General features: G+C 41.9%; 1 protein-coding gene across 9 annotated transcripts in view; it reads left to right on the forward strand.

The window, feature by feature from the left end:
* Positions 1-20,147, forward strand: part of CDK7 (cyclin dependent kinase 7) — a 36,446-nt gene that overhangs the window by 1,997 nt on the left and 14,302 nt on the right. For 6 of the 9 annotated variants that reach the window (XR_006166662.1, XR_006166661.1, XR_006166664.1 and 3 more), the window contains 7 exons: positions 1,728-1,795; positions 3,737-3,805; positions 5,460-5,570; positions 8,962-9,080; positions 10,069-10,168; positions 12,000-12,086; positions 19,091-19,240. Coding sequence is in view for 5 of the 9 variants with exons in the window: in XM_042804503.1 (XP_042660437.1) it covers positions 1,728-1,795; positions 3,737-3,805; positions 5,460-5,570; positions 8,962-9,080; positions 10,069-10,168; positions 12,000-12,086; positions 19,091-19,240 (704 nt within the window). In the remaining 4 variants the exon portion in view is untranslated. Of the gene's footprint in view, positions 1-836; positions 883-1,727; positions 1,796-3,736; positions 3,806-5,459; positions 5,571-8,961; positions 9,081-10,068; positions 10,169-11,999; positions 12,087-19,090; positions 19,241-20,147 lie in introns of all 9 variants that reach the window. The other 3 variants (XM_042804505.1, XM_042804506.1, XM_042804507.1) reach the window with 3 other exon arrangements.

The following is a 20,147-nucleotide window of genomic DNA, read 5'->3' on the forward strand; positions in this document are numbered from 1 at the left end:
AAACAAGCTCAACTCTCAGTGTAAGGCTTAGTAGAGGATTGCTTCCCAAACTGCAGGGACAGAAAAAAGCAGCAGAGATATCTGCATGCATAGTCTGTATATATGTCTAAATATAAGTATATAACCGCTTAGCTTCTCAATTTGAGTGGAATACAAACATGAACATAGAGTAGAATAATGATCTTTGCAGCACTGAGTTTAGAATAGCTTTTAGTATTGATGCATCTCTGTACCTTAAATACTTAAGACAGGTAAGAGTATCTATTTCTGTGTTCAGATCTTTCCTTTGTTCTATTTCTGTGATTTATGCTGAGATAAAAGTTGATAAAAGCAGGATCTTAAAACTCTTCTCTCTATGTGGGTTTGTTTTATTTTGATTAATCAGGCTTATAGAACAGTGTCTTTTGATCATGTGCTCTGGTCAGTCATGTGCCTTCAGGCATAGATATTGCAAGTGAAAACCCAATAATTCTGGTCTTCTCTTGCAGCCTGTGTGGTGCAGTAGAATTTTGTACACATAAGCTGCCATCCTTTGGGGATTCTGTGTCAGCTTACCAGCTTTCCAGTGGAGAATCTTTGCTTTCCAGTCTCCAGTTCCTTTCTAAGGGAAGAGCTTTTAAAAAGAAACTGAGTACTCTTCTCAGAGTCTCACAGTTGAGTAGACTGCCAGAGAGTTGTGATCTACCTGGCTTCCAGAGGACTTAATGTCCTTTAAGAACATTACCTTTGGCCTATACAATGTCTAATTATAGTGCAAATATGTTATTAAAAATAACAATCGTGTCTGGTTTCCCTGTGTTATCTGATAACCTGGTGTGCTTTTTTTTAATCTAAAGCTTTGCCCACTGGAAGGAAGCCATTGTCAACTTGATTTCAAAATAGGTAATTAAAATAGGCAAACAAGGAGTATAAAGTAATCCATGTAGCTTTGCCCAAAACCTTGTTAGAGTCTTACTCATTGAATCATATCCCAGGTGTTGGGAGAACACTGTTTTTTCAGCTCATGCAGAGCTAAAACTTCATGCACAACATACCACAGGAGCATTTGCTTGCCAGTCAGTTTTGACACAAGCCATACGTACCAGCATTTTTCAAGGAGGAATTGTTATGCTGCAGGAATCAGTTTGATGCAAAGCAGTCAGTGTGACTGCTGAAGTGCACTGTTTCTATGAAATCTGGCTATTAAATGAATCAAGGTTGAGCAGGATTGGGCCATTGTACTATTTATGCCACAGCATGAATAGAAAAATATGTGTGACTTGACTTGCTAAATAATGCTGTGTCAAAAAGAAAAGAGATACATATTCATGAGGTTTGTCCATGTGCCTGAAGAACTGATATTTGCAAGATACAGCTTTTCTTTAAAAATAAACTAAAGCTTACAATACCCTGAAGAAGGTGAGTTTTTTCCTAGGCTTTTGCTAGACCTTTACTGTTTTGCCAAAAGGGGGACATATTGCTTCATAATCTAAATCCGATTACTGTGGTGTAGAATTGATTTGCTATGGAAGAAAGTGCACATCCACTTCTATTCTGCAGCAATCTACTTATCTGTGGCAATGTACTTGTTATTTAACAAATTGTTGAGTAGTGAGGAAGTAGTGTATAGTAGTAAATCATCAGTAACAGAATGAGAGATTTCTTGGGAATTCAGTCCAAAATTTTCAATTTTGTTCTGTCTCTCTTTTTTTCTTTTTTTTTTTTTTTTTTTTTTTTTCCTGATGAAGGAATCAACAGAACAGCCCTGAGGGAGATAAAATTGTTACAGGAGCTAAGCCATCCAAATATTATTGGTGTAAGTGAAATTAATGCTACTTCTAAAATCAGTCCTCATATACCTCTGGTACAGGTTCAAACTGATAGTTAGAATTAGTTAGGTCACGGAGATGCTGTTTAATTTTATCTAAGCTATTTTTTTCCAGCCCAAAATGGTCATTAAAACAAGTGTTAAGGCAGAACACCTATTTCAAAAGCAAAAGACAAATTAGTTTATTTTGTAATCTTCTTACTTTTTATCATGGGGCTATGTGGATATTAGTGGTGGAGAGAATTGTGGAAATTATATTACCTGATTTCACATCTCTGATAGACTTGCAAATGAGTGCAGTCCTGAATTTACCTGATTATTTGCTTCAAGTGGAACTGGTGATAGCCAAAAGCAGGCTTTTGTAAGCAATGGTAAAGTGGTATTCATGTGGCTTATTAGGTTTTAGTGCTGATATCTAAAACCTCTGCTGGAAGGAGTAAAACCTGTATCTTTTCAGTTGCATTGAGGTTGACTTCCAGCTACAGATAGCCAGCTGAAGCTAAAGATATTTTAGAAGTAGCTAGTAGTGATAATTCGAAGGTCTGCCATAAATATTAGACCAAATATTAATCTTCCAGATAGTTTATTTGACTTTTTCAGAGTGGAAATATAGTTCTCTTCTGGATTGTGTACTTACTTTCAAAGTGGTTGCTTTAGCTATCAAAGTTAGAGAATGTGCAGAGTAAGACAACTAAAATGGCAAAGGGATGGAGCATCTTTATGAAAAAGTCTGGGATTCCTCACTGGAGAGGAAAAGGCTGGAAATTGGGAGGTCTACAAAACTGAGATGGTAGGTGAAGTGCATGCAGAACTGGTATTTGCAAAACCCCACAGTACTTGAAATAGAGGTGTGTTTAAAGCATTTGTATTGGGGGCAGGGCAGGTAGAAATTGTACTACTTGACACAATGTGTAGTGAATTTCTCAGATGTGTTGCCACAAGCATTGTAGAAGCAGATAGCATCAGCAGTTCAAAAGGGAATTAGACACATTTATGATCAGCAGATACTAAAGGCAGTAGACAAGGTTGTACCCATCTTAGTGGTCCTGATAAAGCTAAAACTAGTGTGGATATTGGCAGTGTAAGGGGCATGAATTACAAAAAGTAGCCAAGCCTATAGGCTTACCTGCATAGGATCTCCTCTTGCCATGGTTTCTCCAGAGGAAGAGTATGAGTGCAGTCACTGCTGTCAGGAACTATGCAAATGACTGGGTAATTCACATGCTCATCATACTGATGCTGTAATGAATGAGCCACACCTTCGTGGAAGGTGTGGAAAGCATACCTTCCTGATCTTGAGGGTAGAATACTAGGCTAGATGATCTGTTGTTCTTACTCAGTGTCACACTTATGTTACCTCAAATTAAAAACAGATTCAGTCATTATACAGCTTTATCCTAAGAAAGGGCTGTTTGGATATTCTCCAGAGAGTTTTATTTATCCTAGAAAGCTTGTTACAAAGATGAATACCTGCCTAAGAATATCTTTGAAAGGAAGTTAACAAGCCTTACACATAGAATTTCTGAAAAACTGCATGCTTACAGGAAACAAATACACAGAGCTGAATCCATAGGAAAACTTAGTCTGGTATCAAGAAAGGATAGGAGTTCTGTAGAACAGCAGAGTTTGGGGAGAGGACAAGGTGTGCATTAGATTATCTGTTAATTATTTCTCTCTCTTTTTTTTTTTTTTTTTTTTTCCTGTAACTCCAGAAAGGAGGGGCAATTGTGTAAAATGTTATTACCATACTTAGCAGGGATTTTATGGGGGGGAGTCTGAGTTAAGCTAAACTAAGAATTTTTGTATCGCAAGTCAAAAAACAAACGGGTTCAGCAAGTGGAAGATCAACATGCAGACTATAGTGGCACAGATTTTTAGAAAACTGGAAGTATGAGAGTATGTTTCATCGTAATGTATTTTGTTTTACAGCTTTTAGATGCATTTGGACACAAGTCCAATATTAGTTTGGTGTTCGATTTTATGGAAACAGATCTGGAGGTAAGATTTTTTTTTTTTTAAATACATTTATTTCAGTAGCTTCAAATGGCTTTTGGAAATACTACTTTAAGAGGCTTATATTTGCTTGTGTTAGAAAGGTAATTTTCATTAGGTCAGTTGATTAAGATCATGTCTTAAAAGTAGTTTGATTATTTTTGTGAGTTCTCGGCTGATAATGCCTTTACTTTTAAATGCTTGTCAGCATGATTTTCAAGAAACAGATTGTTTACTGTGTTAGTTTTCTGGGATTCCAGAGTGTAGGACCTCAGTCATAGATCAGCATCTCAGAGTACAATTGCTAAGCATAGTGGAAATATAGTTCTCTTCTGGATTGTGTACTTACTTTCAAAGTGGTTGCTTTAGCTATCATGTTCATCAGACATGTTCAAGTAATTGTGACACTAAAGTATACCAAGCAGCGAGCTGGTACTAAAATCATACATACCTGAGCCATTCTTTTAAATGTAACAAAGTTAGGTACTTACAAATCAGCATCTTACAGATGCTTCATTCTCCAAGACCTTAAGTCAGTTTGTCTTTATGAAAGTCTGTATGAGATATTTTGATGCAAGATTCTTCATTTTGGAAGACTGTCCTAGACAGCAAATGATGTCAGATCTGTATATGCACACATACTTACTCTGGACTGAAATTAATGTAGTTGTTAAGCTAGCTCATTACACACATGCTGTTAAGAACTGGGGCTGGCATTTAAAATGTTAAAACAAAAAGTTGACAGGCTTGCTGAAAACTAGGTGAATGCAAGACTGAAAAGGTTAGTTATGTTTCTTGCTAATAGAAGTTAAAATAATGAGTAGACTTTCTAGAGAATTCATTCTGTTTACATAATAACTATGCAATAATTAGAGCTGAAGAATATACAGTGTACAAAGAGGAATTAAATACTCTTGTACTACATAATGCTGTGGTATGCAGAGCATTTAACTGTATTGTGGTATCACTCAGCACCGTTTGGGACTGCAGCCTGTTGTGATTGGGCATGTGCTGCACACATGTAATTTTGTGTAGTCTTAACTATTTTGTAAGTCTCAAAAAATTTAAAGCTTAGGAAAGGCTATTACTGAGCTGAAAAGTAATGCTAACAAGCAAGCTTTGGGGAGTAGTGTAAAAAATACCTTCAAACAGGATGTTTACGTAGATTTTTAATGTTAAAAATAGTGTAGAAAATGTCAGTAGATTTGCTAAAATGTAGTAAAGTGGTCATACCTCCTGGTCTTCTTGGAAATAGAAGAGGAAACAATTGCATTTACAAAGATTAGATACTTAGGTTGCACACAGAAGGAAGGAATAAGTGGGAACATAACTTCAAGTTACTTTATCATTTTTAAGTGTACGTCTTTGACTTGTAAGTTGGGGTATCAGCCTATAACTGAGTTAAAATAACAAGCTCATGTTTCCCACCCATTTTCTCATTTGCTGGTTATGCAAAGTTCATGTAGGCTATCCTGACTCCCCATTTCAATTTCTGATCTCCAGAATAGACCTGTTTTTCTGGGAAAAGGTTGGGAATGGTAAAGAACGTGTGACTCCCAATTTTAATTTTGTCTTAAAGGATGAAATAACTTCTGAGCTGAAAGCATGGAACTTAGTTAAATCTTACATGGTAAACTTTACTATTGATCTAACTTTACAGGTTATTATAAAGGATACTAGTATTGTGTTGACCCAGTCTCATATCAAGGCATATATGCTAATGACACTTCAAGGATTAGAATATTTACATCAGCACTGGATTCTTCACAGGGTAAGCATGTACTAAATCGACAGCCCTTATGCTGTTACAAAAGTTGCATTTGGTAGAATTTGAGTCTAAAGTCTAATGAAGGTAGTTCAGATGTTCCTACTCCAGAAGCATTCATATGAGCTGTTTTGGAGAGACAATAGCAGTACTAGAAATGTTAAGAATTTCTGACGTGGTTATCATTTAGATATTTATGTGAAAGTGCCTCAGGTTACCTGTGACTTTGATTAGCACTGTGAACTGGGTCTGGATCTGATGATTTTAACTTTTTTCATAACAGCCCATATGGTGTTGTCTTCCAGATTTGTGCCTAAATCAGTTTTGATAACACACCAGTGTTTTGGCTGTTGCTGAATAGTGCTTGGGCACTGTGAAGTCTTTCTTTTTCTTCTACTTTGTCCCCACCCCAGCAAGTAGGCTGTGGGTAAGCAAGAAGTGGGCAGGAGAAACAGTTGGGACCCACATTGGCCAGAGGGATATCCTCCTGGAAAATATTCTGGGGCACACAAGGAGGTGATTGGTGAGAGCCAACATGGCTTCACTGATCACTGCCTAATGAATTTGGTGGCCTTCTATGATGGGTTTACAGTGTTGGTGGATAAAGAGCAACTGACATCCTCTACCTGGACTTGTGCAAAGCTTTTGACGCTGTCCCACACAACATCCTTGTGTCTAAATTTGAGACATGGATTTGATAGATGGGGCACTTGGTGGATAAGGAATTGGCTGGATGGTCACACTGAAAGAGTTGTGGTCAGCAGCTCAATGTCCAAATGGAAAGCAGTGATGAGTGGTGTTCCTCAGTGGTCGGTGTTGGGACCAGTGATGTTTAATGTCTTTGTCAGGGACATAGACAGTGGGATTGAGGGCACCCTCAGCGCGTTTTCCAGGGACACCAATCTGTGTGGTACGGTCGACAGGCTGGAGGGAAGGGATGCCATCCAGAGGGATCTTGACAGGCTTGAGAGGTGGGCCTGTGCAAACCTCATAAAGTAAAAGCCTCAGGAATTGATACAAGAACAGGGTGGGTGTCCTGGTTGGAGCCCAGAGGTCAACTGAGCACCATGCAGCTGTTTGCTCACCCCTTCCCTCTATCAGGAATCGGAAGGAGAAAATGAAGCCAAAGTGGCTCAGGGGTGTTTACCTGTTCTGATCACAGGCAAAAGACAGGCTCCTTAGGGGAAGAAAAGAAAGCACCACTTGAATTCAAGCACTAACAAAAACACTTAGTAGACAAGGTGGAACAGTGAGAAGCATTACCACATCCAAAAAACACCTTCCCCGCACCCTTCCCTTCTTCCTGGGCTCAGCTCTGCTCCTGATGTCTCTGCCTTCTCCTCCAGCAGCGCAGGGAGCAGGGGATGGGGGTCACAGTCAGCTCGCTGCTCCTTCCTTCTCGGGGGGTGGGGTGAGTGCTGCACATACCTCCCATGCTCTACAGGGCTCCTCTCTCACTGGAGACAGCCCTTCTCCTGCATGAGTACTCCCCATGAGATGTACCTGTTCCCGAGCTTATCTGGCGTGGGTCACCCCTGCATGTTGCAGTCCTCCCATTGCTGAACTGCAACAGCAGTGGCTGATTCTCCCATCAGAGTCCTGGCTTCTTTTAAGTACAACCACCTGTCCTGGTGTGGGCTTCTCCACAGGCTTCAGATCAGCCTCTACTTCACTGTGGATCTCCATGGGTGGCAGGCTGGGCGGCCCTGCTGTCCCACCACAGGGTGTAGGGATCTCTGCTCCAGCATACCTCCTCCCCTTCCTCCTGTCCTTCTCCCAACCCCTCCTCACAAATCCCAACCCCCTCCCAGGTTCCTCTTCTTCAATACATTTTCGCAGAGGTGCAACTGCTGTTGCTGATTGGCTCAGCCTTGGTGCAGAGGTGGGTCCAACTTGGAGCTGAGGGAGCTTTTGAGAAGCTTGTCACAGGGGCCACTGCTGTAGCCCCCTCCCCTGCTACCAAAAAAACATGCCACAGAAACCCAGCACAGAGGGGTGACTCAGCCATTATGGTCACAGGCAAAAGGACAGACTCCTTAGGGGAAGAAAAAAAAGACCATCAATTTAAATCAAACACAAACAACAGGTAGCAGACAAGAGTAGGACAGTGAGAAGTACTACCACATCTTAAAAACATCTTCCCCTACCCCTCCCTTCTTCCTGGGCTCAGCTTTACTCCCAATTTCTCTACCTCCTCCCCACACAGTGGAGCAGGGAACAGGGTTACAGTCAGTCTGCTGCTACTTCCTCCTCAGGGGGGTGGGGTGTGGGGGGGTAAGATCCCCACAATTTTCCCTTGCTCCAGCATGGTGTTCCTCTCGTGGGAGACAGTACACAAAGTTTCTTCAACATGAATACTTCCCACGGGGTGCAGATCTTCCTGAGATGCTCTAGTGTGGGTCCTTCCTGCTTGTTGCAATCCTCCCAGAACCGACTACAACAGCAGGGTCTGCTGCTTCTCACAGAGTCCTGGCCTTCTTTGGGCGCAGCCACCTGCTGCAGCATGGGGTCCTCCACAGGCTGCAGGTGGGCATCTGCTCTACTGGTGACCTCCATGGGCTGCAGGGGGATAGGCTGCCCTCTTTGCACAGGCTGCAGGGGGGTCTCTGCTCCAGCACACCTTCTCCCTCCCCACCTCCCTTTCCTTCCACTGACCTTGGTTTTCACACAGGTGTCCTCAAAACTCCCATTCCTCATCCCAGATCCCCCTTCTTAAATACATTATTGCAGCCACCATCACTAATTGGCTTGACCCTGGCCAGAGGTAGGTCTGACTTTGAGCCAGGGGAGCTTCTGAGAAGCTTCTAATGGGGGTGTCATCATCTGAGCCTGGTTGGCAGCTAAATGCCCTGCAGTTGCTCACCCACCCTCCCCCTGCTTGGGAATGGGGAGGGAATCAGAGGGGCAAAGGGAGACTCACGGGTTGAGTTAAAAACAGTTTAGTAACAGTGACAGAACAATATGGTGACAGCAGTACCAACCAGTAATGTACCATACAGCTGCTCACCACCCGCCTGCTCCCAGCCAGCGATCCCAAACACAAAGGCCCCACAGCCACACTCCCAGAAGTGGCAGCCCCTCCCGCCTTTATATAGTGAGTGCAGTGTCACATGACACGGGATATCGGCCAATCGGGGCCCAGCCCTCCAGCTGTGCTCCCCCCGCCCCCGCACACAGGTGAGGGCACTGGGACCTGGGGAGCCCCTGGGGTCTCAGGGGGCTGCAGCTCCTCCCGCTGCCAGACCAACGGGAACTCCAGTCCAGCCCCAACCAGGACAGGGGGCTACCACGGTAGGTTCCTCCCCTGCTACCAGAAAACTTCCACCACACATGTAAACCTAACACAGTATTTCTATCAACACTGACAAAATTATTTCTTTGCTTTCTGCACTGACAGGATCTTAAACCAAATAATTTATTGCTAGATGAAAATGGGGTTTTAAAATTGGCTGACTTTGGCTTAGCAAAATCTTTTGGAAGCCCAAACAGAGTTTATACACACCAAGTAGTAACAAGGTAAGACATTCTGTTTTGTTTCTTGCATAGTGATTGTGCAGCTGTTTTGCAGTGTGGCAAGAGCTTCATAAAGAAAACACAAGAAAGTATTGTTTAGGAAAGTCTCTGTAAGAACTGCTAGAATATGCATCTACGCAGGTTGTTCTGGAGTATGATACTCTTTTGAAACACATGGAAATAATATGAATCTGCCTTTAAGCCTGGCTTTCAGAGCAAGACAGCTGTTACTTTCTGTTAATCATGAGACCTTAAATAATTTTCTGTAGCTAGTCACATTACCTATTATGAAACAAAAGTTCAAACCAGTTAAAATATTTATTAATGTTATTTATGGCATGCTTATTTAAGGTATGCTTTAAAAAGCAAGTCCGCAAAATACGCAAGTTACTTCCTTTTATCTGCTGTAATGCTAAAACTATTAAGGTAAAGCTGGTTTGTTTCAACACCTTTATTCAAAAGGCAGACATAATACAGTAGTTTCAAATGCAGCATGTATCAGATCATTGCATCAAACTTGACTGTTCTTAGGCAGTGGAAGCAGCTGTTGTAAACAACTGCTGTCAGGGTTCATTTTGCGTAAAACTAGTCTCTATACTTAGATCTGTTGGCATGGAGATTTTTGGAGGCTGTAAGGAATTCTGTCTTTCTGTCACTTCTTCAACATAAAGTTTAAAGAAGATTTTGGTTTATAACATGCAAACCTGTTAAATACTTTTTTTCCTTTATACATCTGCAGTTCTGTTGCTTGTTAGTCAGCTCAGTTGAATCTGTAGTTAATTTGTGGTTATGTATGTCCCTGTGGTGAGGAAATGCACAATTTTGTTCAGTCTTTATTAAAACACTTTGCAGGTTAGAGTACAGCTCTTCAGTGTCTGAAAAATTATAGGCAGGAGCAGTATCCTCTTTGTAGTTCTTGCATTGCTACAATATACAGCATTTGACATGAGCAAAGCCAGGTGATTTTTCCCAAAATGTGTTTTCTTTTCAGGTGGTACCGAGCACCAGAACTGTTGTTTGGTGCTAGAATGTATGGTGTTGGTGTCGATATGTGGGCAGTTGGTTGTATTTTAGCTGAATTGCTTCTCAGGGTAAGTCTTCAAATGTAAGCATTTTGTATTTGCTCTTCAGTGCATTACAACTTCATATGAGGTCTTCCTCTCTCCTGCTAACAGCGGCAGGTGAAGACAGTTAGGCTATTTAGGAAGGGAACAAGAGGAGGGGGGAAAAAAGCTTCCAAAAGCTTGCTAACTGAGGAAAGTGAAGTTTTGGAGTAGGCTGAGGTTCCATAAGAATCACAATCATTGTAAGTCTAAAAAAATTGCAACAAATTGTCACTATCTTGCCTTGGAGAAGTTCAAGTAAATAACTATTCCAGCCCTCTAAGCATTATCCTTTAACATAGCCTTCTCAGTTTTCATTTGCTATCCTTCTAGAAATGTGGTATTGCATATATATGCATACTCTGTCCCTTATACATTGTTCCTCAATAACTCTAAATATTATCACAAGTATCTTAATTGTGAGTTTATCTGTAATGAGGAGAGGACTGATATTTTTCTAAGCTGTGGTTAGTTGGCAATACTGGAGTGAAGCTGAAGGTAAACATCAGGCTAACGCAATGCCACTCACACAGATGTAATGGTCCCTCAGTATGTTTTACTGAAGTAGACCATTTATTATGCAGCTCTCTGGAGAGGGTGTGAAAGTGTGAGTTAAGGAGTGGAGGGTAGGGGCACAAATGCAGCTGAAAGCACAAAGTAGCTTGCAGTATAATTTATCTTCCATGAGCAAGTGGCTTCTGCTTGGTTTTTGCACTGTACATTAAATGTTAGTATGGCCATGTCATGAACCAGATTGGGGAACTGGTCTGTCTGAAAACACCTTGAAAGAAATCTTCTGCCTCAGTTTATCACACAATCAGGTGTGCTGGTGCAATTTGGTTGGCAGTTCAGAAATGGAAATGTACAGTGGCTGTTTAAGCAGCACTAGCGATGTGTACATAAATATGCATTAGACCTGCTAAAGTTGGATAAACTTAAGGAAAGTCAGAAAGCAAGTAAGAAATTGTTGAATTTTGTTGATTTTCTTTCATTTCTCACAAAGCAGAAAATATGTTATGGTTCAGTTTTATCACTGTGATAGTTTTAAATGTACCTGTCCTTTCTCTTCCTGAATTTACTGGGTTGAGGGACAGTGCAGTTTCTGGGAGCTTTACAAAAGGAGTTTCAGGGGGCTTTTATGACACCAAAATTTAGTACACTGCCTAGTAGGAATGTTCATTACAGTCTCTCTAGCCCACTTAGTTAAATACTGCCCTTAATTCATCATAATTTTGCTTTGGTCACAAAGTCCCTTTTTTTCTTGTGTTGTGTGCCTGATGCACAAGCTACAGGTTGAACTGGGCAAATGTCTCATTTAAACTAAGCACAAGAAAGAAAAAGGGATGTGATACTGACCAGGGCAGTTTCCATCCTAGTGGGTCACAACTCCCTCATGCTGTAATTTCATTCCATAAGTCTAACTGCTGCCTGTGTAATCCAGTTACTTTAAATGTTTTGAATATATATAAAACCTAACTTAAGGGAGTAGATGACAGATCACTATGACCAACCGACTTTAAACTGGCAACTGAAATATAAACTGTATCATCTCCTGTGTTTAGTTATTTTATGTTCATGTGGTAGTGGTTTAATTTTGTTTAACTCCCTGCTATTATGTCAGTGATATCAAGCCTGGGTTGCAAGAAACCTTCAAAATCTATTTTGACATCACTAGAAAGCCTCAAATAATCAGTGTACTTCTTTGTGGGCAGCTGGTATACAAAGATGTTTTGCCCTGCCGTTAAGGGATAGGTCAAAGCTCCTCTATCAAATTGAAGTTCAGACATTAATTCAGTCAAATGCTGTTGCCTTCTTCCAGGTTCCTTTTTTGCCTGGAGACTCTGATCTTGACCAGCTGACAAGGATATTTGAAACACTGGGCACTCCAACAGAAGAACAGTGGCCTGTGAGTCCTTTTGTTTAACAGACTGACATTAGTTATATTTGATATTCTATTTTAGTTTTTTAAATTAAATAAAAGGGTATACCAGAATACTTCAGTAGATTTCCAGAAGGCAGCTGCCTGATCTCACAAAGTGTGGTATAAGCAGCTCTTGGCAAATTCCTTGTCAATATAGCAGTGTTGTTAGCATTAAGCAATAGTAATGAAACTTCTTGGTTTCCTTTCTCTGTGTACTCACAGTTTCACATGGCTGTAGGTATGAAGTTATTGTTGTTGCTTAATGTTTGAGAGATGCTTGATTAATTAGTCTGCTTTAACCTGAAAGGCTTTAATCATTTTCAGAAGTAGGAACAACTTGTAGGGACTTAAGTTGGCCTGGATATGTTATAGTTTAGGGATACAGTAAGAAAGACCAGACCAACAGCTTTAGGGTTAAACACTTTATCTCAGAGTAATGGTACTGTAACAAATACAAATTAGCAGTACAGTTATCTCTGAGATGATGGTAAATTAAATAATAACATGCCAGACTTAATGTGAGGACACACAGTGAACTATCTAACCATGGTTATCAGGCAGACTGACAGGAAGCAGGGATTAACTTCTGATGAGCAACTTGGACTAGATGATGGACACAGGGAGTCCTGAATTCCCAGATCACACTGTTGTCTTTCATAGTTGAGTTGTGGAAGCACTCTCTGGACTTGCTAACCAGTTATTACATCCCACCTCTGCTCTTCCTCTGTGCCAGTTTTCCTTTGTGTGAATGGGGATTGGATGCTACCTTAAGTAGTGCACAATCGCCAAATGGAGCTGTAGCCATATAAAATGTGTGGCCACTATATGGAGGAGACGGTGTAGAAGGCAATACTAGCCCCATGTTTTTATCCCTTGCTATGTGACTGTGGGGAAAAGGATGGTTGTCTTGCCATGTCAGCATAAGGTCAAGACTTATGTGGATACTACCCACCTCACTGGGAGCATTAGGTGTGGAGAAGAGTCTGATCATGAAGCGATGAAGGGTTAAATTGAGACAAGACAGTCAATAAGCTGGTGTGCCAAGAAACCATCTGGACAGTGTAGGCCAAAAACCAAGTACCAATTTTTAATGTGACAACTAAAACAAGTACAAAGCCACTCCAAATAAGGATAGCAACTAGGTTAAGGAGTAGGATGTTCCATATTGCCCTAATGGTCGGAGGCCATCATAAAAGGGTTTCCTGACAATTATGTTTGACTTTTTTGTTTTAAAACCACTTTCTGTGATTTGTTTGATCTCTGGAACTATGATTATTAGTTTGTTGTACCTGCTTCTTTGCCTGTTTCAGTAGTCAGTTCAAGTCTTCATGTTGCAAAAGCCATTCAATTAGAGATAAATTCATATTGATAAGGGTATGGTGGGTTTGGGAAGGGAAGCAGGAGAGGGACTTGGATATGTGGGAATAATATTACATTAAGAGAGCTGTCAGAGCATTAGTGCAAAGGCATACAGTATCAACAGCATGAGAAAATACAAGGTTATGCTACAGAAGTGTTAATGTAGGCATATGAGACACCGATCGTTGATCCACTGATGTGTAGGTATCTCCCATTTAAATTGTTTACAGTCCCACAGTTAACTGTGATGTTCTGCTCTTGGCTTATGGAGGTATAATACAGTCTCAAATAAGTATTCTATACTGGGGAGCTGTGGGATTTTTCTCCTACCAGTGTTAAAGTTGTGAGGTTCCATAAGCCAGGTTTTTCTATTTGTCAGTACAATTTGAATATATTCAGTTCACTACATTTGAAGATGTGTTCCACAGTGCTGCAACCCTGGCTAAAGCTTTTACAATAGGATATCATGCAGCCAGTGAGTTACCATGGTGGTTCCACATTCCAAGTTGCAGGTTTGAGCTAAGTTTTCCTCAGTTTCATCTGCTGCTATTGGGCTGCTATCAGCTTATTATGGGTGTCAGTAGCCACTATCACTTCCACCCCTCTGATTGCAGCAGTGGCATCTGCTCAGTCATTGCACCTGACCTCAACCATGGGGTGAGCAGAATGGGATCAACATGGCCCACAGCCAAGGTATGCAAATATCTTCCTAGAGAACGTGGCCCATAATTTCTGCAGTAAGAGGGTGGAAGGCGCACACTTTCGAAAAGCAAAAGCCACCAGGTGTACCTAGAATAACCCAGGGGTAAGACAATATGGGCAGAGGAGTGAATAGCTAAGGAGAGGGCCAAGGATTTTAGCTGTCTCGTGGCAGTACAGTGGCAATTGGGCATAACGGTTTGGCCATCAGTGATACAGACAGTGGTGTCACACCCAAACCAAGTATTACTCCAAAGGATCACCAAGCCATCAGTCAACCAGGCACGCTTCTGTGGAGTGGTAGAAGGAGGGACTTGTGTAACAGACAAGTCTGAACAATCACTGGGAAAGGCAAGGTGGTTGAGAATAGAATGGTTGGGGCTTGAAGGTTGGGTTCCAACAGTGTTGATGGGGATACCAAGAACGCGGTGTTGAGTGTCAATGGATTGAGTTCATCCTTCAGGGAAAGGAATGTTGTGAAGGATGTAATGAAGAATGGGATGTAAAACTCTAATAATAAGGGGATGATCCCCCAAGGAGTTTGTCAGTGTCAGAAAAGGTAGGAAGTAAAGCATGTTCCTGTTCACAGTACAAGGCTTGCACATCTTACAACCCCTTGCTACCAAATCAGATTGGTTTAAGGGTAAGACCCTTGGAACTTCTTGCCTGGAACAGTCCCTTACAGGAACCATTTCCACCCTACTGGGCCCTAAGTTCAAATCTGCCAGTAGGGTTGAGGAGTCCTAAATACTGACACTGTTGAATACTTTTTAGCAGAAGGGTCAAGGCTTGTTGATGACTTGTTCCAGTACCAGGTGGAATGTTTTTGCAGCAAGGAATATAGGTGGTGGACTAGCTGACTAAAGCTGGGGCCATGGGCATGCTGTGATCTATTAAGTGCCTACAAATCTCTGGAGCTTGTGTTTGGAGGAGGGAGTAGGTAAAGATAAAACAGATTGCAAGACGATTTCAGGAATGCTTTTGCTATGGGGAAACAAGGACACATACATCCTGGGCAGGGCCCTGGTATTTACAGGGAGGAATGGAAAGATCCCAGTGTTCATTCAGGGCTAAAAATAAGGGGGTCATATCTTGTGCAACAGATTCATGGGTAGGTCTGCCCAGGAGAAGGTCACTGGTGTACTGGTGGAAAGAGAGATCAGAACTTGAAGAAATTTCAGCTAAGGCTAAAAGACCGTGAGTAAGGGTATGACAGTGGTGATAATCTTGAGGTAAATGAGTAAAGATGTACTGAATACTATTCCATGTAAAAGTGACCATGGTAATTTGAGTGGATAAGGCACTGGAAGAACATATTTTTAACATTTAAAACTGCCATCCACAGTTAAAAAGCAAGGCAAATGGTGGTAAGTACTTCAGCAGCTATTAGGACTGCTGTGTGAAGCAGAGAGGAGGTAGAGTGTGTACAATGGTAGTCAATGGTCAGGTGCCAAAACCCATTTGTTGGATTTGCCCACTGGCCAGATGGGACTGCTAAATGGGGTACGGGTGTGAATGACTACTTCCTGTTCTTCCAGTCCTGTGAGAAAGGAGGTAGGTGATAGGGGTTTGGGCTCATGGTTTTACAGGGTGCTGCTGTAAATTAACAACATGTGTCATTGGAGGTTGGGGAGGTACTTCTTGGAAATAGCAGGTGGTTTGGTTCAGAAGTGCAAAGACACCGTACTTGGCCTTGAGGGTCATGGAATATCTGGCTTCTGAGTAGGTTCATGTCTAAGACATTAGAATCTGCTAAAACTGCAGATCCTTGTGCTGTATATCTATGAGGAAAGTCATACTTGACTGTGACTACAGGAAGAGCTATGAGTGGTCCTGTGAACTCACGGACAACTGCAGTATGAGGGAAGTGGTCCCCTTCAGTGTATGATCTACTGATGACAGAAATTTGAGCACCTGTATCAGTGAGGCAACACCAACACAATTCATTGCTGTTGGTGACATCTAGCACTAAATTGGAAGTCCATGTAAGCTGCACCCTCCATAGCACCTCAGAAGGACTGGTGGCTCCTGATCAGCCCCCTGAGGTGCTAATTGGACCTCCAGTATTAAAGTTTGGGTAATGTAAGTCTGCGGTTTCCAGGCTTTAGCTGGTGGAATGGCAGGAGAGGTATTTGGGCCTTTACCTCCCATGAGAGAATGTGTGGCACAATTCAGGGTGTTGGCAAGAGCCAGTAACACTGATGCTTAGGCTGTGTGTATTGCCTATTTGGGAATGCCCAGGGCCAAGTAGGCTTTCCATGTTTCAAGGTGCTTTGGGTCAGGGCCCTTTCACAGTGGCTCAGGCGGGTTTTAACTTATGGGAGTACTACAGGGTTTGATGGTAACTGTAGCTGCATCTTTTGGGAGATGGGAAGATAACAGAGCAGGCACAGCGGAAACTATATTTTGTAATAGCAGGGGCCATGTGGGTTGGGATGCTGCACCTATAAGGCCAGCACCTATCTGACATTAAATGTCTTATGAGTGGACCCTTTCTGACTAGTAGGCACCACTGCATCTCAGTGGGATGATGATACATCTTCATCTGCCACAGGACCGATATCTAAAGCACAACTGGTAACCAATTTAGCTATGCTTAGTTTGAAGTCTCCGGGATTGGCCAGGGAATAGCCAGAGTTCTCAGTCATCTTGGGGCACCTTTCTTTGAGCACCAGCTACTGATGCCCAGAAGACAGAGTATATTTTTTGGTGGAATTTGTAGTCAGATTCCAGGCCCTAATCTGAGGGTCTGGGCTTCTGATTCTGAAATTTGGATGGTAATTCCCTGCTCATATTTGCCAGCCATGTTAAGTAATCCACAGTAACAGATCTGCTTAATTTGGCTAGATGTATGTTTGTGAAAGGTTGTGCGTGGATCCTTGTGATGCCTCCCATCACACTCATTTTCAATAGTTGATGGGATTCGTAAATCTGGTCGGTCTTCAACAATTTGATGTATTGTCGTTTGAATCAAAATCAAACCAAACATTTCCTTCCCAGCCCAATATATAAAGCTTTATGTATTTTTGTTGCAGAAACTCCATTTTCTCTAGCTTCCAGCTGCCTGCCAGGTTTTTCACAGGCAGGTGCTGCCACCAGGAGGAACGTAAGGCACTCCAATTTTTCCAGGCAAGCCTGCATGCTTTTAACATGGGCAGCAGCGAGCGTCTTGTCTTCAAACACAATCTGAGCATCCTGCTGGGCTTGAGCTAACTCATTTTGTAGGGAGACAGCTCAGGTTTTGGCTGGAGTCAGGTGGTGCTCAGTATTTCTGAAACAGTGAGCAAAGAGGAATAGGCAGAGTTATGTTTTCGTCTTTCTGAATTTCTCAAAGTAGCTAGGGAAAAGGGAACAGGTACTTCCCTCCGTCAGAGAATCTGGTATCTATGGGCAGGGCAAAACAACTAATTAGGTCACCCAACACAAGGGTGGGGCAGGTGATGATGCTGTGTACCATATTCCACTTCTGACACTGGAGGTGGCTCAGCCAAGTTACAGGTTCAGGATACGGTAACAGAGACCAGACCAGTAGCTTTAGGGATAAGCAGTTTATCTGAGATGAGAATAATGGTGCAGTAACAAATACAAATCAGTAGTACCATTATCTGGGCCAAGATGATAGTAAATCCAGTAATTCACTAGTATTGGGCTAAACTTAATGTTGGGGTACACAATGACCTGCGTAACCATGGTTATCAGACAGGCTGACAGGAAATGGGGCATGGCTTCTTTGGACTGGCAGCTTGGGCCAGCCAGTGGGCACAGGGGGTCCAGAATTCTGATCAGAGCATGCTCTTTTGTAGCTGAGTTGTGGAAGCACTCTCTGAACTTGTTAACCAGTCATCACATCCCACCTCTGCTCCCTCTCCATGCCACTTTTCCTTTGTGTGAATGGTACTCAAATGCTGTGGTGCGTGATCACCAATTAGAGCAATAGCCATACGGAGAAATATCATATAAGGCACTACTAGCCCCACAGAATTCTGTTGTTGCTCCAAGATTCTAAATGAAACGCATGAATATTTTTGCAATGGCATTTCTGCTTTCTTTGGAGAGGAAGAGTTAAGGTATAGATGGGTTAGGAGAGAATAGGAGATTTCCTAGCATGACAGAGTTGATGCATTCCCAAATTAATTTGTGAACCCATGCATTTCAATAATTGAAACATTTACTGTCAGGATTATAACTGATTGAGAACATTTTTCACTTCAGTTTTAATATTTTATTTTGCTTGAATAAACTTAGTGAAGTGTGATGACTAGAGGTTTAAAATACTTAAAACACTATTAAAGTAGTATGTTTGGATAATTCTGTTAAAAGATCATTTTTGTGATAGAATTTGAATATAGTGGGATTGATTTCATACCTCCAGGAGAAAAAAAAAACGCAATTAATCTGTTGTTTAACTGCTTGGCATATTTTTCTTCCCTCTCCTCACTCCTCAAAACGTTTGTTGTGCATTTCAAAAGTAGCTCAAAACGCTCATGATGATCAGCTTTGAGGAGCAGGACAGTGTATTATTAACTTAGAGAAAATGCAGACTGGCTCTTCTGTGTATCTTTTTCACCATGTCAGTTTGCAAAAGAAAGAAGTTTTATTTCATTTGTCTGTACTCACTCTAAAGTTCCTTCATAGTTCCTTTCTTTGTTAGCAGCTTTTTCTTTTGGACTGGTTACCACTAAAGCAAGGGAAGGACAGATCACTTGGAAAGGGAAAGTGTGAAACAACTGTAACAGTTATTTAAAAAAAAAAAAAAAGTCTTTATGATATACTATTCCTACATTTATTTTATTTCAGTGACCAAGTATTAGCAAGGTGTTTTGAAAGATAATTTGCTTCTGCTGAAAGACAGCCATATGAAGTTCCCTTTCTGTGAAAAGCTGAACTCTTTCTAACTTGAAAAATATACATTCCATTTTTGGTCTTTGTAGGGGATGACAAGTCTTCCAGATTATGTCACATTTAAGTCTTTCCCTGGAATGCCTCTTCAACATATCTTCAGTGCAGCTGGTGATGATTTGCTCAATCTTCTGCAAGGCTTATTCACATTTAATCCTTGCACTAGGGTTACAGCTACTCAGGTATAGTAGTTGAATTATGTCTTAATGTTTATTAACCTACTGTTAATATCAAATAAATGTACTTTGAAGACCATAAGTCCATTTTGAAATGAAATGTCATATATCTCTGTCTATGAAATACTGAAACATATTTCCAGTGTTTATAGAAAGAACTCCAGAAGGCATGAATAATGCTGACTGATCATCTGTCATGGTTTGAGCTCAGAGGGCAACTGAGCACCACGTGGTCGCTCACTCACCCCTTCCCTCTCAGGGACTGGGAATGAGAAAAGAAAGTGAAAGGCTCAGGAATTGAGATAAAGACAGGGAGGGATGACTCACCCATTACAGTCATGGGCAAAAGGCAGACTCCTTATGGGAAGAAAACATAAATTTAAATCAGACACTAAAAACAACACTACTTAACAGACAGCATAGGACAGTGAGAAGCATTACCACATCTTAAAAACACCTTCCCACCACCCCTTCCTTCTTCCCGGGCTCAGCTTTGTTCCAGATTTCTCTACCTCCTCCCCCCCAGTGGTGCAGGGGGCAGAGAAAGGGGGGATGCATTCAGTGCTGCCACTTCTTCCGTGTTGGAAGGGGTGGGGGACCTCCTTGCATTCTTCCCCTACTCCAGAGTGGTTCCTGTCTCACAGGAGACAGTCTTCCACAAGCTAACACCAGCATGAGTCCTTCCCACAGTCTGCAGCCGTTTCCGTGCCGCTCTGGCATGGTTCACCTCTATGTGCTGCAGTCTTCCCAGCACTGAACTACAACAGTGGGGACTTCGTACCACAGAGTCCCAGCCTCCAGGTGCAGTTATCTACTATAGCGTGGGGTCCTCCATGGGCTACTGGTGGGTGTCTGTTCCACCATGGACTTCCATGGGTGGTGGTGGGAATGGCCCTGTCCTCTCACCATGGAA

The sequence above is a fragment of the Tyto alba genome, unplaced genomic scaffold (genome assembly GCF_018691265.1).
Source record: "Tyto alba isolate M040663 unplaced genomic scaffold, T.alba_DEE_v4.0 Super-Scaffold_42, whole genome shotgun sequence".
NCBI lineage: Eukaryota > Metazoa > Chordata > Aves > Strigiformes > Tytonidae > Tyto > Tyto alba.